The following is a 20,171-nucleotide window of genomic DNA, read 5'->3' as shown; positions in this document are numbered from 1 at the left end:
CTGAAGACCCCAGTGCTGATCTGTCCATGCCAAGGGCGTTTTGCAGGGCTGGTTTCTTCTTGTCGACCTCTCAGTTAGGGGAATATTTGGCGGACCATCAAGGGCTCAGCGACCCTGCTACCTTAAGCCGGGTTGACCCAGTAGACTTCAGGTCTGATCTTGACTCTTCAGTCGTTAGTCAACGTCTGGACATTTTATGCATCATCATCTATGATTTTAACGTCTGGATATTTTATGCATCATCATCTATTATTTTGAAATTTATATCAACATTGTCGACCACTTGGACAACCAAGCGTTGAGAAAACAAAAAATTTATTGATGCTTACACAACAAGAGTAAATTACTACAAAATTGATAGGGGTCCCTTGGCATACTCCATAGCTGAGGTGGCTAATAAGACCAGAAGTATTGGATCTTTTTACAGTCTTGTAGAGATGTGAAAAGACCAAAATAATCCTTGTCCAATTAAGGGTAGTTCACCTTGGAGTGTATTAGGGAGTCCCCCTATCAGAGTTGAAATTATTATGCCAGGAAGGTGCCGACATGGACAATATTTTTCACATAGTTCACTGTTAGGCCCAAGTAGTTTGATCGGCAACATGTGCTTTGTTTCTTCTTCTCTCTATTTCTCTCTCTCTCTCTCTTGTTTATTAGAGAGAGAAACGGAGGAGACTTGGAGAAATGAGAGCCAACCCTAATCTCACTCCCTCTTTATCTATCCTAAAGTTCTTGTTTCTCTCTCTAAAATAAACAAATATGGAGGTGAACCCACGTACTATACACGCATCTTCATTACTAAATGGGAAGGGATGGATCAGAACAAAAATGGGAATCAAATGTTAGATCATTTGATGAGACGCGTGTTCTTCTATGGAACCAGAGATTCTCTCTTTCTCTCTCTCTTTCAGTCTAATTGGGTCATTCATTTTCATTGTTTTTTTCCTTTTTCCATCTATCAATTATGAATTTTGTACTTGTAATGTTGTTGTCAATGCAAAATGGAACCCTAACTAGCAAAATCTAGTCTTTTTTTTTAGGTTATAAATATCTATCAACTTCACTACTACCCTTTTCATCATCATCATCGTCATTACTTGATTTTCTCATTTATAATTCTCTTCTTCTTCCCATTCAGATGATCATGTAAGTTTACCCAAGTACCTTCCTCATCTACTAATTTCTTCTTAGGGTTGGTCTGTCTACTCTCTTTACTAGCTAGGGGTTTCTCATCTCTACTTTATATGGGATTAAATTTGCACATTTAGGTCAAAACCCCACTCTTCTTTTTTTCAGACTGTTCTAGCTATAAATCAGAAGAAACTAACCCCCCCATCTCTCTCTCTCCCTAGATATCACTAATGTTTTCAGCCGACAAAATGTCGAATTGGACTGTGGGTATCAGTTAATGCTAATATATATATATATATTCATATCCACTTAGAATTATATATAATACTATATATTTCTAGGATGTCTGTTTTAGGAAAAATAGATTCTTTAATGAATGAATGAATGTCATATACTAAAGAACTTTCTAGGCAACTTAGTTTTCTTTTGACCAACATGGGTAATAATATTATTCAAAAATAATGTGTGAGAGAGAGAATTGAATTTGGCAATTAATTTGCTTATATTTTAATTGAATTTATATTGATGATAAGCAAAAATAGCTTGATGTTTTTAGTCCACCTTGTCATATATCCAAATATTTGCTAGTGATACTCCCTATCATTAATAACTTGTGATAACTATATAGGTGGTGAAGGAGCTAGACAGAGAAGAAAGTACACATGAATGCACGTGTATGAGAAATAGGTAAAGATTGGTAGCTTACAATATTCAAATTGTGGAAGCCTAAGACGAAAATAGGTATGTGGTTTCTACCCTTTTCATTATTGAATTGGAATATTGTATAATTAGCCTTTATGGGGTTCATATAGAACAATTTAGTAGAAGGATTTGAGGAGATGATTTCTCGTGATTACTGAACGAGATGTCAATCGATCAAGATGGTAATGTGTTCTATTTGCCGGATAGGACAGATGATGAAGATCATTAATTCCGATCGTTTTAGAACCGTAATGCTTAGTTAGAAATCTAACTGCGACTTGCGATCGTTTTAGAGTGACTCCCAACTAACGACGACCAAGTCCTATAGTGGGTTACAGAAAAGAGTATCGACTCGATCAAAAGATTTGACTTGAGGGAATGAGATGAAAAGACATGGAGTAGATCCGACTAGAAGGATCCAAGAGGCTCGGCTGGGAGCCAAGCCCATATGTCTCAGGCTATGCCCTAGGACGACCACAATGTGTCGACCTAAGAGCATGGCCGCCCCTATCCTATTGGGAATGGAACCCCTGGCCGGAAAAGATTGAGGAATCCCATATGAAATATAATTTTCGTATGGGAATCCGATCAGAAAGGGTTTTTGGGTTTTTATATTCTACTCGTTTTAGGAATTCTATTTCGAATAGGACTCTGACTTCAGAACTCTCTATATCATGACCTCATTATAACATAAATAAAGGCGATAAAACCTAATAAGTTTTCTATCTTTGACTACGTCAAGCAGAAGATACAAAAGGAGAATAATTTCCAAATTACCTATTTAGTTTAAAAGAGGAGTTTTTCAACTTCGTCGCTAAAGAAAGATCAGAAGAGTCATGGATCCAGTTCTAGCTAACTTAAAAAACGAAAGATCAAGTCGGTTGCTCGGATGTCTCAAGTAGAGGAGTTGCAAAAGTGTAGCTCTTGATGTTTGGGAAAAGGCAATCTATTAGTCAGAGGGAAGTGAATTAAGGTAATTGTCTGACCTACTAGTTCATTATTAATGTTAGCACGAGTTGCAGACAACCTAATGTTAGGTAGAAGATACCTAAAATTCTGCTTAAAACATTAAGTGACACCAAAATCCTACATTAACTACTTGGACTTTAGTGAATTTTTAAAATTTCTAAGTTCTTCATTTCGTAGTTAGCAATAAGCACAATTACTTGTTGATAGAGTGAGAAGTTACAGACTGACTAATTTTCAGTACCAACATTTAGAGCCTATTGCATCAAATGACATTGTTAGAAGATTTATATCCTAGACCATTCTAACTTATCGTAGAGCCTAGACCATCTTCCTAAAACAGCCAAATCTTTTAAATTCTTGCTTATACACAAGTCAGTTAAGTTCTTGCTCATACACGAATCATTTAACACTTCGTCCTCAAATAACCTTTGTTTATTTTCTTTCCATCTTGAAATTTGAATATTGTTGAGTCATTTCCAAAAAAAAATCGATTATAATTAGACATCATGTTTTGTTTTCAAGTTTCATTCAGATGATTAGAATTTAGAGGTGTTAGAGCCAAATAATTTGAGGATGATTCACACAATAATTTATTTATTTTTTCAGAAAGAAACATATTTCATTAACAATCTGAATGAATACATTTTATCAGTTGTGATGGGATATTTTTCATTAGCCACTGCCCCAACCCTGTTCAGAGATAAAGCTAGGGCATTCATAGTGTGTGTAGTTCTATTACAATTTCGGGTGCTATATCCGATGTTAAAGACAACCAATTCATTGTTAGCTTTCCAACCATCAAGACAAAAGAAAACCCGCCTAACAACCTCCCTCGAGTATTACTCCTCCATATATTATACTCCTCCATGTTGGAAACCTTTACTTTGGGCATGGTGGACTTTAGATATTTTCAACTCTTCCATTTTGGGAAACTCAAACCACCCACCGAAAGCTGCCGACCTTTCCTTCCTTCCCAACTATATACTCTAATAAATAATTGGTCCCTTCCATGAGGAAAAGTCCATTATGATTATTATGTTGGGATGGGTAGTTGACAATACCTAGAGAGTTTTTCTAAATATTGTTTTTAAGGCAGATATACTCTTTCTACTTCCAACCAAAGGGGCACCGGTTCAACAAAAAAAAAAAAACCAAAGGGGCACCGGAAAAGAGAGCCTTAAACAAAAAAAGAAGAGAGCCTTAAAGAATGACAATTCTCTTTTTACTTTATAGAGATGTGAGTGTTTGTGTCTACCTCACTAGTATATCATATTCCTTGTTTAACAAGGTTTCTTTTGATGCAACAAAAAAAAAGGTTTCTTTCCTGTGATGTAGAATGCCAAACTTGAAGTGTCTGTTATAGTTGTCGAGATTTACTAATTTTCTAGAAGACTCAAGGGCCGAAAAAAAAAGTATGTGATTTGTTCAGATTGACTGTCTGGCTTAATCAAACTAATATACATTACGATCTATTTGAAATTTTACGATCTAAGACTGATGGATCAAGATCTAAGAAGCGCGACAAGGGGTGGACATTGGTTTGGTAACTGGCCTTTTGAGTCTATCCATAGTCCGATCCAAAGGGTTCGGTTATTGTAAATCTCAATACAAACCAATCCGTTCATGGTTTGGTCCGGTTAATTAACCAAATTATGTATAAACGATTTGGTTCGGTTGGAGAACCGAACCAAAAGTTAAAATTTTACCTGGAAGAAAATTTCGAGTTTCAACTTTAAAACTTCCTACAATTATACCTACAACCTACTGAAAATTAGTATTGTCTCACAAACCATTAATCTACGTGTATGTAATTAATCCGATATAGTTTATCAACGTTCGAGAAAGATAAAAAGACGAGAAACGATATGTCCAATCATATATATAAACAAATGATTTATTTGATTATTCGTCAAGTAAATTCATGGATCAAACCAAACTCCTCGTCTTGACCTTTTAGTATCTAAACCAGTCCGAATAACCAGTAGATCGGTCTTCATGCAAACTACCCTAATCTATTTAGATCGAATTGGTTTGATCGGTTCAGATATTAAATGCACACCCGAACGGTGATCCTTTACCACTTCTTTTTTCAATATCCAATGAAAGCTTCTCGAGAAACAAGGGGTGCACAAAATAACTCTATTGACCAATTAAAAATACATGATGTCCAATATAGATGAAAATCTTGGATTTGACGTGGCACCCATTAATGTTTGACTTTATTAGTAGAAACAAAAGTAAAACCTTTCTTTATTCCTAGGGGTTTCACTTGGTAGTATATATTCTCACTCAAAACCTAGTTTTGTTTCATTACTTTCATAACCTCTCTCTCTCTAACTCAACACTGTTTCATACATTTTTCTTCTTCTTGTTGTTATATTTCAGCTAGCTAGCCAGCATGGAAATGAATCCTCCAAAGTCATATCAAGCCCTTCTAGAAAACTTTATAAAGAAAGATTTTCATCAAATTGTTGTACTTGAAGAAGAAAAAGAAGACAAAATGATGATGAAAATGAAACCCAAAGATGAACAACTTCCTTTAATTGATCTAAGCCAATTGAGTCATGGTAATGTTTTTGAGAAAGAAAAATGTAAGAGAGATTTAATTCAAGCTTCAAAAGAATGGGGTTTTTTCCAAGTCATAAATCATGGAATTTCTAATGAAATATTATCAAAAATGGTTAATGAACAAGTGAAGTTATTTCGAAAACCATTTGATGATAAGAAAGGAAACGAAAAGCTATCGAAAAGTTATCGGTGGGGGACGCCATCTCCTATGAGTCTGTTCTCTTGGTCTGAGGCCTTTCATATTCCTTTGGCTGAACTTTCTAGGTCAACTCATGGAGATTTCACCAACAACAATCTCAGGTATGTAATTAAATGATTGAAAATTAATTTCGTATACACCCTTTTTCTTGGTAATATATTATTCGTGTCTTGCACCCAAGGCCCAGAGGGTAGAAACCAACTTTTTTTTTGTTGAAAGTAGAAACCAACTTACTAACGCTGCTGGATATCTCCCCTCTATTAGATACAATTAAATGATCAATACTTTATTTCACGTACACTTTAGTTGTGTTGGGAAGTAATCTAGATCAATTTGTACACATACTATAAAATGTTTGTTGCAAAACAACAAATTCTAGTAATTATGAGAAACATTTTTACAGAATGTTAGAAATATACGTATAACTAGAACGATTGACCTCCCTCTAAAAATTCAATTCACTGAAATGATATGTTAGCTTTTTATTTTTTGTAATAAAGTTTGAGATTCTAATTTTGTCAAGTCCTCTCAATATACTACTTCGAACTAACTCTTACCGAAAAATTATATTAAAATTTTAGAAAAAAAAATCATGTTTAGGTTAATTATGACAAAACTCATTTAACTAAGCATACAATATTTAGTTTTACCAAAAAGTGAATGAGCAAAACTTCAAAGAACTTAATTTAGAAAGAAAAGGAAACCCTTGCACTAAAACAATAATACTACTACTAATGTTTGATAAACCGACCTATGTAAGTTACCTAAAAATACTAAATGTTTTTTTGTTGAAAAGAAAAATAATAAATGTTTGATAAGCCGACCTATGTAAAATATATTCTATGTTGAGTGTTGACTCAAGACCCATAATTTTTTTTTTTTTGGTTGAAGACCCCATATTGTTTGCCTTACCACCAATGATTAACCAGGAAAACCTAAAATGAAAAGACATTACTAGGGCACCCACACCACACTTGATTGAGGAATAACTTTTACTATTTGTTTAACTGTAATGTGTATGTACTGTACCCAAATAGTTAATAGTCGGCACATTTATTTCTCTCATACAATATTCTTGATTTTCTCTCTCTTTATATATAGAATACTATAGTATATAACTTATCAATAATTAACCCATTCTTGCACTTTACACCAATATGATTTGTTTTTTGCAACTAACACCAATTTGATTTTTGTTTTTTTGCAACTAACACCAATATGATTTTGGTGTTTTTCCCTTTCATCAAAAAAAAAAACACCAATATGATTTTGGTGTTTTTCCCTTTCATCAAAAAAAAAAAACACCAATATGATTTTGGTGTTTTGTTATTACTCGTGGCGAAGATTATCACATTGATCTTTCTCTTAAACATAACAATAAATAGTCACAGAACATGAGAGAATAGTTTGCATGAGCTGCGAGTGACTAATTAAATATTTATCATTGATTGAATGGTATCTGGAGTGCTGGACCAACAAAATGATGTAATATAAGTACATTTCTCGAAAGAATTTCTTTACCACATAAAATGTCAATAGTACAGTCTAACTGACGGGTTTTGAGTGCAATATATATTTGTAACGTACACTTTGATAGTCTTGATTTAGGACATTGTATTTACTACTAGTTTTAAAAATATCCGAGTCGACCATTCATTACATTGGTTGAAACTAAGAATACAACATTGTGACACCATGTGAAGGTTGAATGAACACATACACCGTTACAAGTTACAATTTTGATTTTCGAAGCCCACAAAGGAAACTTTTAAAGATCATCCATAACTTCTATATATTACTTCACACGTAAATTACATATGATAATCGGAGAGAGTAAACTATAGTTTTCAAATATCGTATAGCATGTTTTAGAAGGGAAACAAACTGAGTGACCTATGAGTACGTATAATTAGTGATTAATTTGGAGACAAATGCTTGAAATCTTAACAAGATGGTATGTCCTGTCAGTCTCTCGGTTGAATCCCAGCCAAGTGAAGTGACCGGTCTAGATTTAGAGAGAGACACTTTCTCTCTCTAAATCTAATCTGACCACGTCACTCAGTCAGGATTCAGTCGGTAGACGATCCACGCATACCATCAATTTTGAAATCTTAATACTCCACGTTAATTTCTTATCCCATTCATAATTACTTGAGAAAGAAGGTTTCTTGCTTGACGACAAGTAGAGTAGTTACTTGAGAAAGAAGATTTTAGTAGAAAATAGGTAAACAAAGGGAGGAGTGACAGTGTAGCAGAACTTCTGTACGAATGCATTAAATTTTCCTTTTGTCAGCAACCTCCTGATAATAACATACCAAAATAAACACAGCTGGATCGATAGTCCTTTCATCTCTGCCGTCCGTATTTCCCTTGTCTTTATCTTCTACACCTCACGTGACTAATATTTATAACCGTTAGATCTGGTCAATAATTTGACTAAGAACCCAGATTTGGGCACGTGTCTAGGAGGGTTATTTCCACTCCTTTTCTATTTGCTTAAAAAGGAAAGTTTTTGTTTTTGGGTGATTTGAGGAAAATACAAAGATATTTCCATTTTTTGGGGAGACAAGTCTTTTTTTCTTGGACAGGTAGATCCTATGTATCTATCTAGGCAAGCTTCTCTCTCTACAGTCACATCCTTAGACATGTTTTGTTAGGTTTGGTGAATCTATTGTCTAGCTAAGATATTATTATATGTGTCCTTTCAACAAGAAAAAGAAAGAAAAATCTTTCAAAAAAATAAAATAAAAATAAAAAATCTTTCAACAAAAAACCATGTAGGTTATCAAAAAAAAAAAAAAAAAAAACAATTTAACTCAAAAATAATTGGCAATGAGTAAAGATAACTTATACATTATATTTCTGGTTTTTAGAATATCCATTTTCAATGTGAGACTACTTTCACACGTCCCCTCACGTGTGACATTCTTTGAGTCGCACACGAAGTATTTTTTTCGGGTGACGTGGAGTATGTGAGGGTTTTGAACTATCACATGTGCCTAATTCCGATACCATGTTAAGTTTGTGGTCATCCAACTCAAAATCTATTGACAATGAGTAGAGATGGCCTAGACATTGTAGTTCCAAGGGGTTGAAATCGCAGTCAAGAAGTCAAAGGGGTCTAGCCGTTGACCTAAAGATCTCTGGGCACATTGGGGTGGTGTCGGCCAAAGGGACTCGGACGGTCAAGTCAATAAACTTATACGAAAAATAACAAATACTTGAGTGATGCATCTGGCATATTACCGTCGAGAGGGTTGGTCGGATTTTGACGCGACTCGTAAAGTGATCGGAGCTCGATCTCTATCGTTTAGTTTAACTTTTAGAATTACCAAGAGTAACTAGAATGTCTACTTAGTTGTATGTTTGCGTTGTTCCGGGAGAGAGGTTATGGCTTACTTACAAGAGATTATAACTTGTATATCACTTCTACGTGAGTACGTATGAAGAGAAAGATAGTTGTCGTTTTTTGGTATGCAAAGTAGAACATCCCTTGAGTATGTAGCAAAAAGAGATGATGGAATGCCAGTCGTTAAAGGTATGTATGAGAGAAAAAAAGGAAACCTCTTCCTTTGGTGAATGGCCGACCTATATGTATGAGGGTAATGAACAATCATCATGTATGTATGAGGGTAATGAGCAATCGTCATGTATGTTGTACATGATGTGTGAGAGATAGTATGAAAGTCGTCCTAAAGCAGACATGCTCTAGTACAATCGTTCCTTGACAGGGAAAGGCGATCCCCTTTATCAGAGAGAAAGATACATACTTCGCTTTATGATAGATATGAGAGAGATAGTAGCAATTTCGGAGTTATACATTTTGTATTTTACTTCTAACGACTAAATCAGAAGACTTATTGGTTGAGTTAGAATTGTTGTTGAAAATAAAAGAAAATCTTTTACCACGATATTAAAAAGACCTCTATTGATACACCAAGAATACTTATACAATGTATTGGGGTAACTGGTTTGTATAATTTTTTTTTATTAAAGAATATAACTATGGATGGGTATTTTTTTGGTGATCAATGAGATTGACACGAATTTCTAGGCAAGTCCACAAGTTCCCAAAGACGTGGGAATTGGCCCACCTTAGAGGACTAGGTTTGAATGTTTGATACTAACCTAACCATCACCTGTTTTGTATTAACAAAATTTTTGTGGATCGAAATTGTGAATCTTTTGTGAGGGTCCCTATAGGAGCATTATTTTTCTGCTTTTACCCTCTTGTTAGTTCGTTTTCAAATGTTGGTACTTGGTCCCATTAATTCATCATTTAAATTCTCGTTTGTTTTTGCACCAAAATATTGAAATTATGAAACTGTTAGAGCAATAGTATGTAATGTAGGGGTTAATTAGTTATGTTCTGTAAGGGTTAGTTGGCTAGTGTTCCCACTTGTAAGGACCTAACTGTAATTCCTGTCTCACTCTACTAGTATAAATGGAATGGCTGCCCTATTTGGGGTATGCTTGAATTCACTCACTATCATGGTATCAGAGCCGCCTCTCTGATTCTCTTGGGTCTTGTGACTTTCATCTTCTTCCTCATCTTCATCTTCTTCTTCTTCTTCGTCTGCTATTCTTTTCTTTTTTTTTCTTTCAATGGCTGACTCTACTTTTCAAATATCCTCTCCCGATGGTACCTCCTCCTTCTCCACCTCTGTTTCATCTCTTCCAACACTCACTAACATTGCCAATCTTGTTTCCATTAGATTGGATAATACCAACTACTTACTCTGGAAGAGTCAGCTCTTACCTATTTTACACTCTCAAGACCTTTATAAGTTTGTTAATGGCTCTCACCCTTCACCACCTGAGTTTCTATCAACCAGCTCATCTTCTTCCTCTGCTCCTGTTCCTAATCCTGATTTTGCATACTGGTACAGGGTTGATCAGATGCTCCTCTCTTGGCTTAATGCCACTCTTACAGAGCCAATACTCACTCAAGTTCTTGGATTGACATCCTCGAAAGCAGTCTGGGATTCATTAGAAAAGAGTTTCTCCTCTTTCAACTCGGCTAGACTTATGAATCTTAAGCTTCAATTACAAACTTCCAAAAAGGGATCTCTCACCATCTCTGAGTTTCTCCTTCGTCTCAAAGGAATCACTGATTCATTAGCAGCTATTGGCCACCCTGTCTCAGATGATGAGTTGGTTCTCATAGTCCTATCTGGTCTTGGATCTGAATATGAGGGATTTGTCACCTCCATCACTACTCGGCTTATCCCTCCCACCTTCTCTGAACTTCACTCTCAACTTCTCACCCATGAATTTCGTCTTCAACTTCTTCATTCATCAAACCCACAACCCACTGCTCTCTACTCTCAACACCCTTCACCACCTGTATCGACCAACCCCTCTTACCCAACTCGTGGTCGTGGTCGAGGCTATGCTTCTCGAGGTCGTGGTCGTGGGTCCTTCTCTGGAAGAGGTAACTTCAGACAACAATCTCCCTCTGTTCTTGGCAAACCACCATTAACTTGCCAGTATTGTGGAAAGATTGGTCACTCAGCACGTCAATGCTTCCATCTCACTCGACAAAATGACCTCTCTACATCATTTGCTGCCTTGGGAATTGATTCTCTTCCACCAGATCCAAATTGGTATGTGGATTCAGGTGCAACCTCACACATAGCATCTGATAATGCTTCTTTAAGCTCTCGGTCTGATATTCATCCTCCTGATCAGGTTATAGTGGGTAATGGCTCCTCTGCTTCTGTCTCGGGTGTTGGTAACTATTCCCTAACTCCCTCTTTTACTCTTCGAAATGTTCTTATTGTTCCCTCCTTTAAGAAAAATCTAATCTCCATTTCTCATCTTCTTAAAGACTTCAATTGTCAAGTTGTTTTTAATCGTGGTGGTTTCTATGTTCAGGATCTTCAATCCATGAAGATACTCCTCGAAGGCACGATTAGAGATGGGCTGTTTCGTGTCTCAACCACCATCAATCCTTCTTCATCCTTCTCTCTTTTTGCTCAATCAATGTCCACTGGTACTCGAGCAACACCAGATGTGTGGCACATTCGTCTTGCTCATCTTCATCAAAGAAATTTAAATTCCCTAATTTCAAAAGATGTTTTACCATTATTTACATCTAAAAAGAACAATTCTATATGTATTGGGTGTATTTCAGGCAAACATCATCAATTATCTTTTAAGAATGTTCAACATACATCTGTTTATCCTAATGAGATTATACATAGTGATGTTTGGGGACCATCACCTGTTCTTTCTAAATCTGGTTTTCGTTATTTCTTGCTCTTAATTGATGATTATACAAGATTCACATGGATTTATTTCATGAAAAACAAATCAGAGGTTCCTTTTCATTTCAAAAACTTCAAAGTGTTTGTGGAAAAACAATTTTCAAACCCTATAAAAATTTTGCAATCAGATGGAGGAGGTGAGTATATTAGCCATGAGTTTTCAAATTTCCTAATCACAAATGGAATCCATCATAGAAGATCTTGCCCTCACACACCCCAACAGAATGGGGTTGCTGAAAGGAAGATTCGCCATATTGTAGAGACATCTCTGTGTCTCCTTCATCACTCTTCTGTTCCAAAAATCTACTGGCCAGAGGCTTTTAAAACAGCCGTATACACCATTAATAGACTTCCCTCTCATGTTCTAAAGAACAAATCTCCATTTGAAATTCTGTTTAATTCGAATCCTGATTACACATTGTTTCGGATTTTCGGCTGTCGTTGCTTCCCTCTCCTTACTCCATATCGATCTTCCAAACTTGATGTCAAGACCACACCATGTGTGTTCCTCGGCTACAGCTCTCAACATAAAGGTTACTTGTGTCTTGATGTCACCTCTTCACGAATGTATGTCTCTCGCAATGTTATCTTTGATGAGACTCTGTTTCCATTCTCATCTTCTTCACCTGGTTCGTCTTCTTCTCCAAACAGCCAATCTTCTCCTCTAATATTACATCGGACGGTCCCTGATCTTCCTTTGTCTTCTAATCTTAACCGTTCGTTATTATCCAATCCAGGCACTCGGTCTCCACCCACTCCGCGAATTCCACCTGGATTTGAGAATATTCGTCCCACTCGTCGTCCTCTCTCCACTAACACTGTCCAACGGTCGTCTGACTTGTCAGTGGTCCCACCCCTAACGGCTGCGTCTCCTTCTGGTCTCCACGTCCACCCACCGACCACTACTGACGTGGTCCCAAATCAGGACGTGTCCACCGCTGCTGCTCCTAGTCAGAGTGGTGTTCCCCACGCTACCTTTCCTCTTTCTCCTTCTTCTTCCACAGAAAATCAGCCCTTACTTACCCAAAACCCTAATTCTGTTTTGAATCAAATCGAGCCTCCTTCCTCTCAAAACCCTAAACCAACCTCAATTTCTTCCCATCCAATGATCACGAGGAGTCGAGATGGAACCAGAAAACCCAAAATCCTTCTTACTACTAATTCTTCTTCAAGTTTTCTGTTGCAGGAACCTCATACATTTGCTCAAGCCTCGAAGGTTCAACAATGGGTATCGGCTATGGAGGATGAAATCAATGCGTTGCAAAAGAATAATACGTGGACTTTGATCCCTCGTAATCCCAATATGAATTTAGTTGACTCGAAATGGATTTATAAGATAAAACAGAGGCCAGATGGCTCTGTTCTTCGCTACAAGGCTCGCCTGGTAGCTCGTGGATATTCACAACAAGCTGGGATCGATTACGACGAAACCTTCAGCCCAGTGGTTCGTCCTGAAACAATACGAACGGTTCTCTCTCTAGCAGTAACTGGTAATTGGGAAATTAGGCAATTGGACGTCAAAAATGCTTTTCTCAATGGGGATCTCGATGAAGCTGTGTACATGTCTCAACCAAAGGGGTTTCTCAATCCTGAATTTCCTACACATGTCTGCAAATTGAACAAGGCTCTCTATGGTTTAAAGCAAGCCCCTAGGGCTTGGCACAAGAAGTTCAGTGATTGTCTTCTCAAATTGAATTTTACACAGTCGATCTCTGACTCTTCAATGTTCTATCTTCGACGATCAAATTCGATTATCATTCTTCTTCTCTATGTCGATGACATTTTGGTTACAGGGTCTTCATCCACTGATCTCATTCAACTAATTAAACACCTCAAATTATCATTTGAAATGACAGACATGGGTGTTTTGAGTTACTTTTTAGGGATGGAAGCTTCAAGGGATCACAGACACCTAAAGTTAACACAGAAGAAATACATTAATGATCTTCTTCATCGGTTTGGACTCAATTCTTCGAAACCAATATCAACACCTGTAATTACAGGGACCAAACTATCGAAATCAGCAGGTGTTCCACTTGAAGATCCTCAAATTTTTCGAAGTCTGGTTGGAGCCCTACAATACTTGACATTAACTCGTCCGGACATCACTTACTCCGTCAATCAAGTCTCCAAGTTTATGCATAAGCCTTCTTCTACTCATCTAATAGCTGCAAAGAGAATCTTACGTTATCTAAAAGGGACAATTGATATTGGTCTCTGTTTTCAAAAAGCTTCAAGTCATCATCTTCTTGGCTATTCCGACGCCGATTGGGCAGGATCACCGGATGATCGTCGATCCACCACTGGTTCATGTGTTTATCTTGGACCTAATCTCATCATTTGGGCATCAAAGACACAACAAACAGTGGCGAGATCATCCACAGAAGCCGAGTTTCGGGCAGTGTCTCATACTTCAGTCGAGATTAAATGGCTCCAAAATTTACTTCGTGAGTTAGGAATCAAGGTTACTTCAACCCCAGTCATTTACTGCGACAACATCAGCACCACTTACTTGTCTGTTAATCCAGTTCTTCACTCCAAGACGAAGCACTCTGCCATTGATTTTCATTTCGTGCGTGAGCAGGTTAAGGATGGCAGCCTCAAGGTCCATTATCTTCCTGGTGACTCCCAAGTAGCTGACATTTTCACTAAAGGCCTCTCCTCAACAAGATTTGCAGAGCTTCGATCCAAGCTTTCACTCATTAATGGCGTTCAGCTTGAGGGGGGGTGTTAGAGCAATAGTATGTAATGTAGGGGTTAATTAGTTATGTTCTGTAAGGGTTAGTTGGCTAGTGTTCCCACTTGTAAGGACCTAACTGTAATTCCTGTCTCACTCTACTAGTATAAATGGAATGGCTGCCCTATTTGGGGTATGCTTGAATTCACTCACTATCAGAAACAACATTTATATTTAAATCTTTTTTTCTTTTATTTATTCATTAAAAAAATGTTTCAAACCATCATATATGTATCCGACATATTACGAAAATCGTTTATTTAATTTTATCATCTACATATTTTAGTTATACTAAGTTTGTAAATGAGTGACTAATTTGATATATGATTAGATTTTTTTACGTTTTATCTGTTTTGTTCCGTTAATTTTTTTTTTCTAACTTATGGCATTGACAAATACAGGTCGACGATGGAGGAATTTACAAAAACAGTTTCAGATTTAGCTCAAAAAATAGCAAAGATATTAGAAGAAAATGTAGGTAATAATGGTGGATATAGTGGTTACTTTGAGGAGAATTGCTTGGAAGAGACATGTTATGTCAGATTAAATAGATATCCACCATGTCCAGTCTCATCTGATAAGGTGTTTGGATTGATGCCTCATACTGATAGCGATTTTCTCACCATTTTATACCAAGATCAAGTTGGAGGTTTACAACTTGTCAAAGATGGGAGATGGATTACTGTTCTTCCTAATCCACAAGCTCTCATTATCAACATTGGTGACTTGTTTCAGGTGAGTTATTATTAGCACGATTCTACATCGTTTGGTCACTAATTATATCTGAAGTAGATAAGTCTTGGACAACCATATTTCTATAAAAGCGTGAGTCAGTGTTTCGTTCGTATAACTTTGGCTGCCGAGTGACTCAATCCTGTAGCTATTAGGGAAGTATATTGTCTCGTGTCTCTTTTTTTTTTTTGTTGAAAGATTGTGTCGTGTCTCTTGGTATTTAAAGTAGATAAGTCATGGAGAATCATTTTCTTGCAGATTTCCACACAAAGGTGGCATAGCCTTAACAATTAGGAACTCTATAGGCAACCCAAACTTGGTCGTGATCGCCTTTCATCGGGCGGCATGGCACCCAAATGAGGTGGACACCCACTTCACTAGGATAGAAGCAAATTGACAAATCAGAGATAGTGGACTTTAAAGTCAAGGGCACTAGGAGGGGCCTATTACCAATGGGGTGCCTATAGTCACCACCATACAGGCCCACCCTTTATAACTTGATAAAAACTTGCTAAATCAAATGGAAGTTGGCCTAAGTAATTTGATGGTGAGGCTGAAAAGGTTGCACAGCAACCATTTCCCCCCTAACAATTTGGATTACTAATGGATACAAGACCACTTTTTTTGCAGGCATGGAGTAATGGGCTTTATAGGAGTGTCGAACATCGGGTGATGACAAACAAGAAGGTCGAGAGATTTTCGGTGGCGTATTTCTTGTGTCCTTCCTATAACACCATAATTCAGAGTCGAGGAAATTACCCATTATACAAAAAGTTCAGCTTTGGTGAATTTAGACAGCAAGTCCAGGAAGATGTACGGAAGTTTGGCTATAAAGTTGGACTCTCTCGGTTTCTTCTCTCAACCACATAACCTAATCACAAATTCACAACGAAAACACGCGAAATACATGTTTTCACAGGTGAAAATATGTTTTCATAGTTGGATCCCAACAAAAGACCCGTGGGGGAAAGCGAGTGCCACATTCGTCCTCTCTAGGGAGGTATCGACTTCAATTTCTACGACATTGTGTTTATACAACACGTGGTAGAAAGCTTGTGTCACAATCTTTTTTGGCAATGAATCTGTGTTAATTATGTTCATTTTAGATAAAAGATATAGTTTTTGTTTTCTGATTCAGTGTCAATGTTCTTAGTTTATCTTATGAGCAAATGTAAATGTCAAAGAAATTTTGTTATAGATTCAACCAGGGCCGTGCCTGAGAATTTAGGGGCCCAGTGCCAAATTCGAATCTGGGCCTTTTAAGGAGACAAAAAAATTACAAACAAAATATGAACAATGTATAGTTTCTTTGTTATAGGTGTGTTTTTTTTGTACAAGATATAGTTTAGAACCTAAAAGCGAATTTTTATGTAGTACGTCTTGTATCACGATTTTGTACATATATACTTACATATTTTCGAAGTTTTTACAATTTTTAGATATCTATTTCTAAACACACTTCAAAAATCCCCCTAAATAATAATATGTTAAAATAAAGTGTAAGAGAGTAAAAAGAAAGAATTAATTAGCAATTGTACCATTGACATGTTAAGTGTAATAGCAAAATAAGATGCGGGGAGCTAGTTTTGAACCCTCGTGACCTTGGTGGAATTAAAAAACCCAAACCATCTCAGCTAAGGGACTGTAATGTTATGAAATGTATCCTAACTTTTATATACGTTAACTTTTGGAAATTATCAAGAATGGACCCTTATAGGTGGGGGGCCCTGTGCGAGCGCCCTGCCCGCACAGGCCCAAACACGGCCCTGGATTCAACGGAGCATTTTTTTTTACTTGGACTTTTCGATCTCCATAGCCCGTGTGTGTACATGTTATATATATACAGAGAGAGCTTTGGGTGACCCTAAACAATTTTTTTTGGTGGTCAATACGCGGACAACCGTTTTTCATATATGGACAACTATCTTATATGGACAACGAAAAAAAATTAAATTTTTATATTGACATCAGTTTATAAGGGGACAACTCTCTATTATTTTCACTCAAGTCCTCTTAGAATCAGATGTATTATTTGATGACCTCCCTCTTTCTCCATAAACTCTAGGTTAGTTAGTCTTCATCTCTTCTATTACTTGTTCTTCATCATCACTCAAATTTCTAGAGAGAGAAATTTCTTGGAGAAGAATTGGTGGTTATGGCATCACACAAAGGTAAGGGAGTTGTTGTAGAATCTTCTCAAAGACGAAGGTTAGACCCCTAAAACTCTAAAACCAACCATGAAGAAGAAGATGGTACTGATGGGAGAGAAAATTAGAGAAGATGTGGAAGACGAAAATGGATCTGTTGATTCCGACTCTGAAAACGATGGTGAAGAGGAAGATGAATATGGTAATTGGGGTTGTGCAAATATATGGCATAACAGAACATCACTTGCGACGAAAATCTAGCATAATCAGAAAACTTGCCAGATTTTCGTCGCAACTTAGCTTCTGTTATGCAATATTTTCGTCGGTTTTCTGCGAAAATATGGCATAACAGAAGTTAAGTTGCTACGAAAATCTGGAAAATTGTCCGATTTTGCTAGATTTTCGTCGCAAGTTATGTTCTGTTTTACCTCATCAATGTCATTAATACCTATTATAGAAACGTCCGGAAAAACTTCTTCAGGTGTTGATTGAGGGATTTTGTCTTCTTCATCCATCTAGGGTTTGATAAAAAAAATGGTAGAAACTACAGTTTACTTTTAGTAGAAGTGAAGAAAGAAGAATAAGACTAAGAAGAAGGAAGAAGATGAAGAAGAAGATAGTTTAGGTTTTGAATCTTTGACTATTATTTTTGTTAGTAGTCCACAAGTTACTAATCATTAGTATTTAAGACTTTATGAAGTTGTCCCCTTATTAAATCAAAGTCAACTAAGTCAAGCATAGTTGACTCGCATCGGACCCGAAAATAGTTGTCCATATAACAAAAACGGTTGTCCGCGTATTGGCTACATTTTTTTTTTTTTAATTTTTGAGTCTATAGACCAAAAATAGGGTCCTAATAGGAGATTTAATCCTCTATAATCCTAAAAAGGATTTAAAAACCAAATTAATCATCATAAAAGAGATCTAGTCCATTTGTATTCATCTCGAGAGAAATATCAAATCTCTATAATATTTAATCCTTATTAATACCTATTATAACCTTTCCATATATTTTGTAACCGTTTTTGCCAAAATAATCATGTATATATCATTTCCTTAATTGTCTCCATCTTTCTCTCTCCAATCAGAATTATAATGAAAGAAATATTAACAAATCTAATATGTAACCGTAATATAGTATATCTCATTTTCAAGAACATTAACCTAGTTGTTTAACCACTATTAACATCAGAACTCTACATTCATCTCCATTAAACTTATCGAAGATCAATTCTTGAAGGTAATTATTTTTGCTAAAATCATAATGAGAACATTCATTTGTAAGATTTCGTTTTTGTTTTCATGTATTTGATATTACTGTTTTGTATTTAGATTCATTTTTAAGATCTAATAATTAATTTTTTAAACTGTATCAAATTGTTATGTATTATTTCTGAAAAAACGATTCAATTGTAGATCTTTCTCATAATATATATTTCCATCTTTGATAGATCTGAAATGGAAGTCTAAACTTCTCTCTCTCTCTCTAAAATTTTAATATCAATAATGAAATCTTTGATCTTTATATCATATTTAATGTTTTATTGAATCTAGGTATGTTCTATATCTTCCAATTTTCGTGGTATGTATCTTAAGATTTTCGTTTAATCATTACTGAAGTTTTTTTCAGATCAGATTCATCTTCACTGACGGACTCAGATTTGCGGTATATTCAGATTCATTGTTTTCTCTGGATATAAAGTACATGTACTTTACGATAACTTTGCGTATTTTATAATACAATTTCTACAATAAATGGAAAAGTTTGTCCTCTGTTTATTCTGACCTTTATTATAAAGTATGTGTACTTTATGATACATTACCGTACTTTATAGTACATTTTTTTTAAACAAGGTATTGTAAACTTTTTAAATTCATAAAGTACTGAAATTATATCTAAATAATCCATACATTTCGTTGTTACATATGATAAATTTCCAGTACTTTAATATAGATGTCAATCTTTTTTCAAACTTTATATTAATTGTAATTAATTTAATATACTTTACCATAATATGTCAGTACTTTATATTACATTTATTTCAATTTTTTTATGTTTTTTTGATCAAAATGGTTTATTTTGATATCACAGATAGATTTCCAAGCAGAATCATCAAATCAAATAAAAAAAACAAAGCCATACAATCAAACAGCTTGCTGAAAGGAGTGTTGCTTATTTCTTCTTTCATCTCTTCTGTCATATAACTACGCAAGCTATTAATCAGGGTTATGGGTTTACTCAGAGAATATCTGAATAATAGAGATGTCTTCACTGTTGCTATTACTTTCTGCTCTCCTACCAAATTAACAATTTGTTGCTGATTATCTTTCTTCTTACCTTTAACTGTTTTTGAACTCCCTCCAAACTGAACAACATAAAAAAAATACATCAAGTTACAATTTAATGACTTTACCATAAAGTATATATACTTTATCAGCCATTATAATGTTCCATTCTAAAAATTGTAACATACATTATTATCTTTAAATACTTTATGGTACACGACATCCACTGTATATACATTTTTATTAAAATGTACAAACATCTTACCTCAGTTAATGTTGTTTCTTTTGTCTTTGATTTTTTTTTGGTTTGATTTTCTTCAACAACAACCTTCCTTTTCGAAGGACTCTTTCTAACATTCGAGATTTCCTTAGATAAAGATGTCGTAGTTTTAGACTTTGGTGCCATTTTTTTACTGTTAACCTGCACAAAA

General features: G+C 35.7%; 1 protein-coding gene across 1 annotated transcript; it reads left to right on the top strand.

Moving 5' to 3' along the window:
• Positions 1-696: 696 nt before the first annotated feature.
• LOC147560379 (gibberellin 2-beta-dioxygenase 8-like) lies at positions 697-16,506 on the top strand. Its single transcript, XM_086662562.1, has 4 exons — positions 697-2,806; positions 5,188-5,670; positions 14,977-15,310; positions 15,938-16,506. The coding sequence occupies exons 2-4, from the start codon at positions 5,201-5,203 to the stop codon at positions 16,175-16,177; spliced, it is 1,044 nt and encodes a 347-aa protein (XP_086518688.1). The 5' UTR covers positions 697-2,806; positions 5,188-5,200; the 3' UTR covers positions 16,178-16,506.
• Positions 16,507-20,171: the final 3,665 nt, after the last annotated feature.

The sequence above is a fragment of the Eschscholzia californica genome, unplaced genomic scaffold, assembly GCF_041429995.1.
Source record: "Eschscholzia californica isolate CP2 unplaced genomic scaffold, dmEscCali1.0.p SCAF_2, whole genome shotgun sequence".
Classification (NCBI taxonomy): Eukaryota; Viridiplantae; Streptophyta; class Magnoliopsida; order Ranunculales; family Papaveraceae; genus Eschscholzia; species Eschscholzia californica.
This window is presented reverse-complemented; position numbering and strand designations above follow the sequence as displayed.

What these genes read in the sequence shown, in the direction of transcription:
- LOC147560379 (XM_086662562.1), top strand. Translation starts at nt 5,201, where the DNA reads ATGGAAATGAATCCTCCAAAGTCATATCAAGCCCTTCTAGAAAACTTT. An exon ending in TTCACCAACAACAATCTCAG is followed by an intron (nt 5,671 to 14,976) that starts GTATGTAATTAA and finishes TGACAAATACAG; the next exon opens with GTCGACGATGGAGGAATTTA. An exon ending in ACATTGGTGACTTGTTTCAG is followed by an intron (nt 15,311 to 15,937) that starts GTGAGTTATTAT and finishes CTTTTTTTGCAG; the next exon opens with GCATGGAGTAATGGGCTTTA.